Source organism: Oncorhynchus keta, chromosome 11, assembly GCF_023373465.1.
Source record: "Oncorhynchus keta strain PuntledgeMale-10-30-2019 chromosome 11, Oket_V2, whole genome shotgun sequence".
NCBI lineage: Eukaryota > Metazoa > Chordata > Actinopteri > Salmoniformes > Salmonidae > Oncorhynchus > Oncorhynchus keta.
This window is the reverse complement of record NC_068431.1, coordinates 22,695,866-22,709,827: the sequence shown is the minus strand read 5'-3', so window position 1 is coordinate 22,709,827 and position 13,962 is coordinate 22,695,866. Positions and strand designations below refer to the sequence as shown.

The 13,962-nt window shown below is 43.2% G+C and overlaps 1 protein-coding gene across 6 annotated transcripts in view; it reads right to left on the bottom strand.

Annotated features, from left to right (window-relative positions):
* LOC118389935 (MAP/microtubule affinity-regulating kinase 4) overlaps positions 1-13,380 on the bottom strand; it is a 55,126-nt gene extending 41,746 nt beyond the window's left edge. For all 6 annotated transcript variants that reach the window (XM_052529750.1, XM_052529752.1, XM_052529751.1 and 3 more), the window contains exons 1-3: positions 12,702-13,380; positions 2,729-2,926; positions 1,696-1,749 (exon numbers count right to left, since the gene is read on the bottom strand). In XM_052529750.1, the coding sequence (XP_052385710.1) occupies positions 1,696-1,749; positions 2,729-2,926; positions 12,702-12,752 (303 nt within the window). In that variant the 5' untranslated portion in view covers positions 12,753-13,380. The remainder of the gene's footprint in view (positions 1-1,695; positions 1,750-2,728; positions 2,927-12,701) is intronic.
* Positions 13,381-13,962: the final 582 nt, after the last annotated feature.

The following is a 13,962-nucleotide window of genomic DNA, read 5'->3' as shown; positions in this document are numbered from 1 at the left end:
TTTGGGTCAGCCTCTGGAATAAGTTAAATTGCTCTGGGGAGAGCAAACAAAGGATCTGCTTCATGGAAGTCCTAATCCTGGTATTAATGCTGGAAGTTCTGGTGAGTTACTGCCGTTCTAATATCCAATAGTTCTTCCCGGCTGTATGTAATGACACAAATCCATTCCTGAGCTAATAACGGAAAAAATAGTACAATAAACAAACAAAATACTGCAGAGTTGCTTAAGAGCTAGTTGCGATGCTGCCATCTCCGTCAGCGCCATTCAAATCTTAGGGTTAAGTTAGGGGTAAGGGAAACAGGATTTTGAATGGGATTCAATTGTTTGGACCCAACAAGTATAGTAAAACAAACGTGAAACAAACATGTATGTGCAAGTGGGGGGTTATGAGGCAATGTTACCATGTGCACTACAAGTTAAAGTACTGTATGTGTATTCATGTCTTTACATTTTCCGTTTCTCTCTTTACTCTGAGTATTGCATGGTTGTGTTGCATGTTAAATTCTGCCCTGATGGTGTGACCTGAGAAATATTCTCAAAACAGGAAGTAAGTTAGCATTTAGTATTGTGAGGTAGTTGGATGATAGGATCAAGATACTTGCATGTGATGAGTCCAGGGTTTTTCCTGCATAGTGAATTCTTAGGTCGGCTGACCGTGACTACTGCCTCACTGAGTTATCACCTACTACCTTTTTTTGAGCCAGGAAAAATCAGAGTCATCCTGAAGGCTCTGTTCCAATATCCATATACTAGCATACAACTTCAAATTAGGCAATATATTGGGCATGCATTGAAAGCGATGTGCTAGTATGGACATTGGAACGTAGCCAATGGTCAATGATCCCTGATTGTCAGCCATGTTTCTTATACCCTTCATGCACAGCAAATCCTGAGCGTGCATTGTGGGTCTTCCATTTATGCACAGGAACAACTAGCCTGTTTGTCCACCATTCTGGTTCTGGTAAAACCCAAGTGTCCACTGTCTATCATTCGGAATATACCCTGAACGTGCTGATGAACATCAAATCATCTCACTGTGACAGACCTCACCATTCCCAAAGACACACTTGCAACTCATGCCAACCGCAAAACAAAATAGCTGCTTTCACAGCAACAACCAATATATACACCTTCAAATTCACAGCTGTTTCATTTTCCAGTCACCCAGTCAGTCATCCAGTCGTCCTTCTATCCAGTCAGCCAGCCATCCTCCATCTAGTAATCCAGTTATCCAGTCACCCAGTAATCCAGTCACCCAGTCATATAATTATGCAGTCAACTTGTCATCCAGTCATCCTTCCATCTAGTCAACCAGTCATCCAGACATCCTTCCTTTCAGTCAGTTATCCAGTCATCCAGTTCACAGCACCTGCCAAACAGTATCACGTCCCTCTCTCTCTCTCTTGCTCTCTCACTAATCGGGAGACCAGAGTAGCAGCGTTCCACAAAAACACTGATCCTGCTGCAGGTTTCCTGGTTTCCTTTAGTAATTCAGTCATTGATAAAACTCACTTAATAAAGTGCCCCTGCCTGATTGTGAGACTTATGGTGATCTTACTCAGTGTAATGTCAATGGGAAAAGAGGGAGTTTATTAAGCATTTATTAAGTGTTCATTAAGCGTTTATTAAAGTCACGTCCACTGTGACTGAAAAAAACAGATTGATAATTTAAAAACGCAAATGGCCAATACTCACCTTTTGTAGGCTGGTTGGATTCAACTGAGTTTTGTCAATGATTTTTATTGCAACCTGGAGGAGGCATGAGGAGAACTTGGGGTCAGAGAAAGCAAAGAAGGACATTTTACAAAAAAGCACAACAAGAAGACAAAAACATCCCAGTAGTAAAACTAGTGGTCGCTAAGGCCAAAGCTAATGGGGATCCATCTAAATAAAAGAACAACCACAACTACAGATCCCCCTCCCATCCACTTCCTACCCCTCCTATCCATGACCAAGTCTCACATCTCTGCCCAATATCCCATGTCCCCCCCAATCACTACAACAACCCAAACCCAAGACCAGGGTTCCCCAACTGACAACCCGTGGGTGGTTTTATTCCCACCTCCCCTCACTCTTTGCCTCCGCTTGCTCTCTCTCCATCTCTCTTGCTTTCTCTCCTCCTCCTCCTCTCCCTCCCGCCTCTCTCCAAGCTGCTCTCTCTCTCTCTGTGCCGCTCTTTTTCTCTCCCTGTGCCTCTCTCTGTAATTGTTGGACATAAAATAATGTAAAAACACCAGGAAATCAGCTCCAAGTGATTTTAATTTTGGAAATCTGTTCCCAAGTATTCCCAAGCATAATAGAGAGACATGTGATGCTATACAAATGTAATCAAGGTTTGAAATTCTTATGTTTAATTCAAATATTATATCTGTTTAGGCTTCTTGCAGTCAATTTGCAGTCTACAAACTATTTGAAATTATGTTCTGGCCCCCCGACCAGCCGCCCAAGAAAATCGGCCCGCGACTGAATCTAGTTGATGATCCCTGCCCTAGACTTGACATCCTATGCATCTGAAGAGATTTGAGATACTTTGCATGGTATAAATACTAGAGTGAAGCTTCTGGCTATGCTGGGTCTAGGGGTCAATTTGGGATTGGGCCCCATGCATCCGTCCAACTCACTACCATAGAAATGTACACTATTTCTAAGCTTTCTATGACTAGCACCCTTCCTTTGCATCATGTACCTTACCCAACAACCCCCCACCCTCCCTGTGCCCCAGCCTCACCTCCTTGCCCGTCAGGATGTGGCGCGCCAGTTTGACCTTGGCAAAGTTGCCCTTGCCGATGGTCTTGAGCAGGCGGTAGTTGCCGATGTGCGGAGTCTCGTCAGAGCAGGAGGCCATGGAGTTCCTGCAGCGGGCACCCAGCGAGCGGCTGGACAGGCTGGTTCCCTTGTCTGAGCGGCTGGCAGCCAGGGTCACATGCTGGGGGGAGAGAATATATGGGAAAGGGGGGGGGTCACCACCAGCACCCCGATAACAACGACCACGCAAAGCCTGGGAACTCTAAAACTATTTTCACACTATCCTGGTGACCCAAAACATACACTGAACAAAAATATAAATCGCAACATATAAAGTGCTTGTCCCATGTTTCATGAGCTGATCAAGTAATTCCCAGAAATGTTACAGTACATAGATACAAAATCTTATTTCTCTCAAATTTGGTGAACAAATTTGTTTACATCCCTGTTAGTGAGCATTTATCCTTTGCCAAGATAATCCATCCACCTGACAGGTGTTGCATATCAAGAAGCTGATTAAACAGCATGATCATTACACAGGTGTGTAAAATGTGCAGTTTTGCCACACAACACAATGCCACAGATGTCTCAAGTTTTGAGAGAATGTGTAATTGGCATGCTGACTGCAGGAATGTCCACCAGACCTGTTACCAGAGAATTGAATGTACCTTTTTCTACCATAAGCTGCCTCCAATGTCGTTTTAGAGAATTTGGCAGTACATCCAAACATCCTCACAACCCCAGAGCATGTTTAACTACGCCAGCCCAGGCACACCACAAACTCATTCTGATTGGCTGGGCCTAGCTCTCCAGTGGATGATGCCCCCCCCAGCCCACCCCTAACCACACCCCTGCCCACCCCTAACCACACCCCTGCCCAGTAATGAGAAAGCCAAAGATTAGAGCCTAATGAATTTATTTCAGTTGAATTATTTCCTTATATGAACTGTAACTCAGTAAAATCTTTGAAATTGTTGTATGTTGCTGTCACACCCTGACCTTAGTTATCTTTGTTTTCTTTATTATTTTGGTTTGGTCAGGGTGTGACGAGGGTGGTATGTGTGTTTTGTCTTGTCTAGGGTTTTTTGTATATCTATGGGGTTTTGGTATTGTCTAGGTATGTGTAGGTCTATAGTGGCCTGAATTGGGTCCCAATCAGAGACAGCTGTTTATCGTTGTCCCTGATTGGGGATCCTATTTAGGTTGTCATTTTGGTTTTGTGGGTTATTGTCTAAGTGTAGTTGCATGTCAGCACACAACTTATAGCCTCACATTCATTTTGTTAGTTTGTTTAAGTGTTCTTTGTTAATTAAAGAAGCATGTATTCCTATCATGCTGCGCCTTGGTCTCATCAATATGATGAATGTGACAGTGCGTTTATATTTTTGTGCAGTATACTTAGCTGGCTCTAATATTTTATTTTCACATTGTCTTCTCTTGTACGTTTCCAGCAACTAGGGTGGCCAGCCCAGTACAGCTCGGCGGGCTGAAAAGGGTACAAGACCAACTGTGAGACCAATAGCCCTTTCACACTACTGTGCCAACCGATGACCTGAACCACACTACTGTGCTGGCTTGGATGGAAGGAATTTTTATTTTCAAATGGCCCCTTCCAGCATGGTTTCAGCAACTATGGTGGATGTGCAACCAGGCCATTAAAGTTTGGCTCGGCATGGTAGTGTTTAAGGTACTATTCTACTGGACTGGACTGCCATTATAGCATGGTGGCTCTGGCTCTCTAATAGGACAGGGTATATATTTATTTATTTTTTATTTCACCTTTATTTAACCAGGTAGGCAAGTTGAGAACAAGTTCTCATTTACAATTGCGACCTGGCCAAGATAAAGCAAAGCAGTTCGACACACAATGACACAGTTACACATGGAGTAAAACAAACATACAGTCAATAATACAGTAGAAACAAGTCTATATACGATGTGAGCAAATGAGGTGAGATATAAGGGAGTTAAAGGGAAAAAAAGACCATGGTGGCAAAGTAAATACAATATAGCAAGTAAAACACTGGAATGGTAGATTTGCAGTGGAAGAATGTGCAAAGTAGAAATAAAAATAATGGGGTGCAAAGGAGCAAAATAAATAAAATAAATACAGTAGGGAAAGAGGTTGTTGTTTGGGCTAAATTATAGGAGGGCTATGTACAGGTGCAGTAATCTGTGAGCTGCTCTGACAGCTGGTGCTTAAAGCTAGTGAGGGAGATAAGTGTTTCCAGTTTCAGAGATTTTTGTAGTTCGTTCCAGTCATTGGCAGCAGAGAACTGGAAGGAGAGGCGGCCAAAGAAAGAATTGGTTTTGGGGGTGATCAGAGAGATATACCTGCTGGAGCGCGTGCTACAGGTGGGTGAGGCTATGGTGACCAGCGAGCTGAGATAATGGGGAACTTTACCTAGCAGGGTCTTGTAGATGACATGGAGCCAGTGGGTTTGGCGACGAGTTTGAATCGAGGGCCAGCCAACGAGAGAGTACAGGTCGCAATGGTGGGTAGTTTATGGGGCTTTGGTGACAAAACGGATGGCACTGTGATAGACTGCATCCAATTTGTTGAGTAGGGTATTGGAGCCTATTTTGTAAATGACATCGCCGAAGTCGAGGATTTGTAGGATGGTCAGTTTTACAAGGGTATGTTTGGCAGCATGAGTGAAGGATGCTTTGTTGCGAAATAGGAAGCCAATTCTAGATTTAACTTTGAATTGGAGATGTTTGATGTGGGTCTGGAAGGAGAGTTTACAGTCTAACCAGACACCTAGGTATTTGTAGTTGTCCACGTATTCTAAGTCAGAGCCGTCCAGAGTAGTGATGTTGGGCAGGTGCAGGCAGCGATAGGTTGAAGAGCATGCATTTAGTTTTACTTGTATTTAAGAGCAATTGAAGGCCACGGAAGGAGAGTTGTATGGCATTGAAGCTTGCCTGGAGGGTTGTTAACACAGTGTACAAAAAAGGGCCAGAAGTATACAAAATGGTGTTGTCTGCGAAGAGATGGATCAGACAGTCACCAGCAGCAAGAGCGACATCATTGATGTATACAGAGAAGAGAGTCGGTCCAAGAATTTAACCCTGTGGCACCCCCATAGAGACTGCCAGAGGTCCGGACAACAGACCCTCCGATTTGACACACTGAACTCAGAGAAGTAGTTGGTGAACCAGGCGAGGCAATCATTTGAGAAACCAAGGCTGTCGAGTCTGCCGATGAGGATGTGGTGATTGGCAGAGTCGAAAGCCTTGGCCAGATCAATGAATACGGCTGCACAGTAATGCTTCTTATCGATGGCGGTTAAGATATCGTTTAGGACCTTGAGCGTGGCTGAGGTGCACCCATGACCAGCTCTGAAACCAGATTGCATAGCAGAGAGGGTATGGTGAGATTCGAAATGGTCGGTAATCTGCTTGTTGACTTGGCTTTCAAAGACCTTAAAGGCAGGGTAGGATAGATATAGGTCTGTAGCAGTTGGGTCAAGAGTGTCTCCCCCTTTGAATAGGGGGATGACCGCAGCTGCTTTCCAATCTTTGGGAATCTCAGACGACACGAAAGAGAGGTTGAACAGGCTAGTAATAGGGGTGGCAACGATTTCGGCAGATAATTTTAGAAAGAATGGGTCCAGATTGTCTAGCCCGGCTGATTTGTAGGGTTCCAGATTTTGCAGCTCTTTCAGAACATCAGCTGACTGGATTTGGGAGTAGGAGAAATGGGGAAGGCTTGGGCGAGTTGCTGTGGGGGGTGCAGTGCTGTTGACCGGGGTAGGGGTAGCCAAGTGGAAAGCATGGCCAGCCGTATAAAAATGCTTATTGAAATGTTCAATTATAGTGGATTTATCAGTGGTGACAGTGTTTCCTATCTTCAGTGCAGTGGGCAGCTGGGAGGAGGTGTTCTTATTCTCCATGGATTTTACAGTGTCCCAGAACTTTTTTGAGTTAGTGTTGCAGGAAGCAAATTTCTGCTTGAAAAAGCTATCCTTGGCTTTTCTAACTGCCTGTGTATAATGGTTTCCAGCTTCCCTGAAAAGCTGCATATCACGGGGGCTGTTCGATGCTAATGCAGAACGTCATAGATGTTTTTGTGTTGGTTAAGGGCAGTCAGGTCTGGGGAGAACCAAGGGCTATATCTGTTCCTGGTTCTAAATTTCTTGAATGGGGCATGCTTATGGTAATACTGAGAGTGAAAACCTCTAAGCAAGATAACACTGATGTAACATTGTTTTCCCTAGATCCATTTGTTCATGCAGTTGAAGTCAGAAGTATACATACACCTTAGCCAAATACATTTAAACTCCGTTTTTCACAATTCCTGACATTTAATCAGAGTAAACATTCCCTGTCTTAGGTCAGTTAGGATCCCCACTTTTAAGAATGTGAAATGTCAGAATAATAGTAGAGAGAATTATTTATTTCAGCTTTTATTTCTTTCATCACATTCACAGTGGGTAAGAAGTTACATACACTCAATTAGTATTTGGTAGCATTGCCTTTAAATTGTTTAACTTGGGTCAAACGTTATGGGTAGCCTTCCACAAGCTTCCCACAATAAGTTGGGTGAATTTAGGCCTATTCCTCCTGACAGAGCTGGTGTAACTGAGTCAGGTTTGTAGGCCTCCTTGTTCGCACACGCTTTTTCAGTTCTGCCCACACATTTTCTATAGGATTGAGGTCAGGGCTTTGTGATGGCCACTCCAATACCTTGACTTTGTTGTCCTTAAGCCATTTTGCCACCACTTTGGAAGTATGCTTGGGGTCATTGTCCATTTGGAAGACCCATTTGCGACCAAACTTTAACTTCCTGACTGATGTTGCTTCAATATATCCACATAATTTCACTTTCTCATGATGCCATCTATTTTGTGAAGTGCACCCGTCCCTCCTGCAGCAAAGCACCCCCACAACATGATGCTGCCACCCCCGTGCTTCACGGTTGGGATGGTGGTCTTCGGCTTGCAAGCCTCCCCCTTTTTCCTCCAAACATAACAATTGTCCTTATGGCCAAACAGGTCTATTTTTGTTTCATCAGACCAGAGGACATTTCTCCAAAAAGTATGATCTTGGTCCCCATGTGCAGTTGCAAACCGTAGTCTAGCTTTTTTATGGCGGTTTTGGAGCAGTGGCTTCTTCCTTGCCGAACGGCCTTTCAAGTTATGTCGATATGGGACACATTTTACTGTGGATATTGATACTTTTGTACCTGTTTTCTCCAGCATCTTCACAAGGTCCTTTGCTGTTGTTTTGGGATTGATTTGCACTTTTTGCACCAAAGTACGTTCATTTCTAGGAGACAGAACACGTCTCCCTCCTGAGCGGTATGACGGCTGCGTGGTCCCATGGTGTTTATACAGTACTTGCATACTATTGTTTGTACAGATGAACGTGGTACCTTCAGGCATTTGGAAATTGCTCCCAAGGATGAACCAGACTTGTGGAGGTCGACAATTTTTTTCTGAGGTCTTGGCTGAGTTCTTTTGATTTCCCATGATGTCAATCAAAGAGGCACTGAGTTTGAAGGTAGACCTTGAAATACATCCACAGGTACACCTCCAATTGACTCAAATTATGTCAATCAGAAGCTTCTAAAGCCATGACATAATTTTCTGGAATCTTCCAAGCTGTTTAAAGGCCCAGTCAGCTTAGTGTATGTAAACTTCTGACCCACTGGAATTGTGATACAGTGAATTATAAGTGAAAAAATCTGTCTGTAAACAGTTGTTGGAAAATTACTTGTGTCATGCACAAAGTAGATGTCCTAACCAAATTGCCAAAACTATAGTTTGTTCACAAGAAATTTGCGGAGTGGTTGAAAAAATAATTTTAATGACTCCAACCTACCTGTATGTTAACTTCCGACTTCAACTGTAGGCGGAGGATTAATGGACTGAAAGCAACACCTAGGACTGCTGGTATACCATAGTTCTACACTGAAATTATATTCTAAGTTGGTATATTATCTTTGATTTGGACAACATCATGCCTGGGCTGCTGGGCACAATGCACAATGTTTTGGAACGTTTAGATAGAAACATATAATGTAGAACAGATGTCTCGCTACAAACATGTAGACTAAACAACCATGTTCTATTCATGATTCTTATATTTGCGATGCTTCACAAAGTTTACCTATGGAACGTGGCCCTAGTGCGGCTTGAATAGAAATACGGGAGATCATTCACTTCTAGGTAACAAATGTTGCTGAACATATGAATATGTCATTATAAATCTTGTGCCAATTTTGGACTTTCTGATCTGTCTGATACCTGTTACAAATTTACTACTGTGTGAGGTGACTATCAGTGGTCAGAAAAGTATCCAAATGTTCTACTTGAGTAAAAAATAAAGGTACCTTAATCTAAAATGACTTAAGTGAAAGTCACCCAGCAAAATACTACTTGAATAAATGTCTAAACGTATCTGGTTCTAAATGTACTTTAGTACAGTGGTGGAAAAAGTACTCAATTGTCATACTTGAGTAAAAGTAAAAAGCACAAGTAAATGCAATACATCAAAATTACTATATTAAGCAAACCAGATGGCACCATTTTCATGTTATTTTTTTTTTTAAATATAGGGACAAACAGAAGCACACTCAGACATCATTTACAAACGCAGTATTTGTGTTTAGTGAGTCCGCCAGATCAGAAGTATTACGTTTGACAACGTGTTATAGGTGTGTGAATTGGACCATATTGCTACCCTGCCTGAGCATTCTAAATGTAATGACTACTTTTGGGTGTCAGGGAAAATGTATGGAGTAAAAAGTACATAGTTTCTTTTGGAATGTAAGAGGGAGTAAGAGAGAGAGGTGTAGAGATAGAGAGGTGTAGAGAGAGAGAGGTGTAGAGAGAGAGAGGTGTAGAGAGAGAGAGAGAGAGAGAGAGAGAGAGAGGTGTAGAGAGAGACAGGTGTAGAGAGAGAGAGAGAGAGGTGTAGAGAGAGAGAGAGAGAGAGAGAGGTGTAGAGAGAGACAGGTGTAGAGAAAGAGAGAGGTGTAGAGAGAGATAGGTGTAGAGAGAGAGAGAGAGTGTAGAGAGAGAGAGGTGTAGAGAGAGAGAGGTGTAGAGAGAGAGAGGTGGAGAGAGAGAGAGAGGTGTAGAGAGAGAGAGGTGTAGAGAGAGAGAGAGAGAGAGAGACAGGTGTAGAGAGAGAGAGAGGTGTAGAGAGAGAGGTGTAGAGAGAGAGAGGTGTAGAGAGAGAGAGAGAGAGAGAGAGAGAGAGAGGTGTAGAGAGAGAGAGGTGTAGAGAGAGAGAGAGAGAGAGAGAGAGAGAGAGAGAGAGAGAGAGAGAGAGAGAGAGAGAGAGAGAGAGAGAGAGAGAGAGATGCAGGCACAGTGGTCTCTGGCCAGTCTCGAGGCCTGAGGCTTAACACTTCCATCCCCTCAGCATGTCCTCCTGCTCTCTGCCTGAATGGCAACCTATTCCCTTTAAAATGCACTACTTTTGAAAAAGTAGTATCAAAAATATCAAATCCAATTTTATTGGTCACATACACATGGTTAGCAGATGTTATTGCGAGTGTAGCGAAATGGTTATGTCCACTAAATAAGGAAGAGGCCCATGGGGCTCTGGTCAAAAGTAGTGCACTTTATAGGGAATAGGGTGCCATTTGGGATGTAACCACAGTCTCTTCACAAACATTTGGGATTCGTAATAATGACAGATTGCTTCATCAAACAGTTCCTTGATAAACACACATTTCAGCAGAGAAATGACCATTTATGGAATCACATCTAAAGAGGAACCCCCATACACAAGTGCATATAGTATGTTAAGCAAATTAGATAGGCCTACAGTGCATTTGGAAAGTATTCAGGACCCTTCCCCTTTTCCACATTTTGTTATGTTACAGCCTTATTCTAAAATTGATGAAATAGAACTTTTCCTCATCAATCTACACACAATACCCCGTAATGACAAATCAAAAACAGGTTTAGACATTTCTGCAAATGTATAAAAAAAATTAAAACAGAAATACCTTATTTACATTAAGTATTCAGACCCTTTGCTCGAAATTGAGCTCAGGTGCACATGTCTCCATTGATCATCCTTGTGATGTTTCTACAACTTGATTGGAGTCCACCAGTGGTAAATTGATTGAACATGATTTGGAAAGGCACACACCTGTCTATATAAGGTCCCACAGTTGACTGTACATGTCAGAGCAAAAACCAAGCCATGAAGTCGAAGGAATTTTCCATAGAGCTCATAGACTGGATTGTGTCGAGGCACAAATCCGGGGAAGGGTACCGCAAAATTTCGGCAGCATTGATGGTCCCCAAGAACACAGTGGCCTCCATTCATTCTTAAATGGAAGAAGTTTGGAACCACCAGAACTCTTCCTAGAGCAAGAACCCGATGGTCACTCTGACAGAGCTCCAGAGTTCGTCTGTGGAGATGGGAGAACCTTCCAGAAGGACAACCATCTACGGAGCACTCCACAAATCAGGCCTTTATAGTAGAGTGGCCAGACGGAAGCGACGACTCAGTAAAAGGCAAATGACTGCCCAGTTGTAGTTTGCCAAAAGGCACCTAAAGGACTCTCAAACCATGACAAACATGATTCTCTGGTCTGATGAAACTAAGATTGAACTCTTGGCCTGAATGCCAAGCGTCACGTCTGGAGGAAACCTAGCACCATCCCGACGGTGAAGCATGGTGGCTGCAGCGTCATGCTGTGGGGAGGTTTTTCAGCAGCAGGGACTGGGAGATTAGTCGGGATCTAGGGAAAGATGAATGGAGCAAAGTACAGAGAGATCCTTGATGAAAACCTGCTCCAGAGCGCTCAGGACCTCAGACTGGGATGAAGGTTCACCTTCCAACAGGACAATGACCCTAAGCACACAGCCAAGACAACGCTGGAGTGGCTTTGGGACAATTCTCTGAATGTCCTTGAGTGGACTAGCCAGAGCCTGGACTAGAACCCATCAAACATATCTGGTGAGACCTGAAAATAGCTGTGCAGCAACGCTCCCCATCCAATCTGACAGAGTTTGAGAGGATCTGCAGGGAAGAATGGGAGAAACTCCCCAAATATAGGTGTGCCAAGCTTGTAGTGTCATACCCAAGTAGACTCAAGGCTGTAATCGCTGTCGAAGGTGCTTCAACAAAGCACTGAGTAAAGGGTCTGAATGCTTATGTAAATGTCATATTTCAGTAAAAAAAATTGCAAAAATGTCTAAAAACCTGTTTTGCTTTGTCATTATAGGGTATTGTGTGTAGATTGCGGATTTTTCATTTAATCCATTTTAGAATACGGCTGTAATGTAACAAAATGTGGAAAAAGTCAAGGGGTCTGAATACTTTCCGAAGGCGCTGTAGATAGATAGATTATGTTTATTCCTAATCTCTATTGTTGCTTGTCCGGGCCCGACTGCTACTGGCTCGAGGCTGTAGCGGATGGCGCTGCGCTGTTTAACCCGATAGCTCTGTATAGTCCGCTATACGCAGCAATCAATTGCATTTGCACAACATTGTATGCAATGATCCGAAAGAGTTATCTTAAAATCAATCGAACTAGTGAAGTTTTCTCGTTTTTATTAATAGGGTACGACAATATGCCAGTCATAACGGCTGGAATACACCGGCAGTACGTGACATCACTATCTATACAGCGTTATAAATAGGTGACGGTTAGTATGAAGCTTCTGCGCATATCCACTGACTGAGTGTTATCGTATGCGGATGGACTCATCCCGGTCTGTTCGCCTTTTGCCATCATCTCTTTCGCTGTTAAAACGTTCAAGGATACGGCCCATTTTGAGAGAACCTGCTATGCTAAATATCCATCCACTCTCATAAACTGGCTCCCTTTTCAAACAACCAAAATGCACACCATATAATATGCGCTACAAATAAATATGGTGAATGTAAGGCACCATATTATGAGACATAAAACAATAATCCACATAGGATGCAGAATTTCTGCATGCACACAAATTATGGGGATAGCTAATAATTCCACTTACATGGTCCGTGCCCCTGTCGTTCCCAGACGGTAACGCAGAACGAGAAGACATTTTCCCTGAGTTTTTCCAGAATTACTCTTTGTTTGCGCTTCTAATATTTACAGGATCAGGCTCCCCTGATAATAACATCCGACATCGGCAGTTCCGCAGCTGAGACCAGGTCCAAATCAATCTGCTTCTTCTCCAACCCGCGAAGCAGTGATCGAGAGGAGACTTCTGCCAATCATGGCAGCAGCAGCCAACCGATATCGGGGGTGTCCTCAAGCAAGCTGCATTTCTCTGGCAAAATTCGCTCAATTCTGAAATTTTGCACGAAAAGGAACGCACACCCACGACTAAACGTCAATTATGGACTAATACAGGGTGATGTTTGGCCAAAGCCCAATGTTTCTGTAGCGACTCTCCACCCCCTGCCTCAGTTTGGCATACAAAACAAATATGGCTTCGGGAGGAGCGTCCCCGTTTATAATAATACAACTGTATGATCTACCAATGGCCCATCGCTGTCCTGCATGCAACCGACGGTGATTGCATCACTCCACGGGAAAACATAGGGTATTTTTGCAAAAAGGCCGAATCGTTCATAACCCGATTGTCCTGGTGGCTGCTCCGTGAGATGCGCCAATTCTCCCGTCAAAGACCCGCTTACTGACACATCCACCGACCGAAAACGCACTGCCTATTTTATGAGCGTAAACTTGAGCGTAAAATAAACCTATCCAAAACTGCAGGGGGAATGAGCGTGTTTAAATCACTGACCCATCTTCAATATGTATTATAGGCCCACTGCATCATTTATGTCGCCTATTGTTTGTTCTTGCATTTGTATCCAAACCGTTACAGTACATTACGATCGGTGCTATTCTGATTGGTTAGCTATAGCCTAAACCAGTATTTAGATGCATCAATCCATTTTTAAGGTGTTCTCCCAACCAAAGCCATCACTCCAGAGCAGGTGCACACATTGGGATTATTGTAGGCTAGCCTACAGATCGACCAATATACCTTATCTAGTCAAATCGGGAGCCTGGCCATTTTTTATGATATGAAGATTAATAGGAATAAATTATTCCAAAAGGGAGAGTTAATTGGACATCACTTTTGGTATTGTAGACTTGGACGAGCCAAGTTACAACTATGTTGCAGATAAAATCAGGACTAGGCCTAAAGTGTATAGCCTAATATTAAAGTGTATAAGAAATGAAGGAATTCAAATGTTTGCACATCTAAATCATATATAAAAACACAAATGGTATGTGTT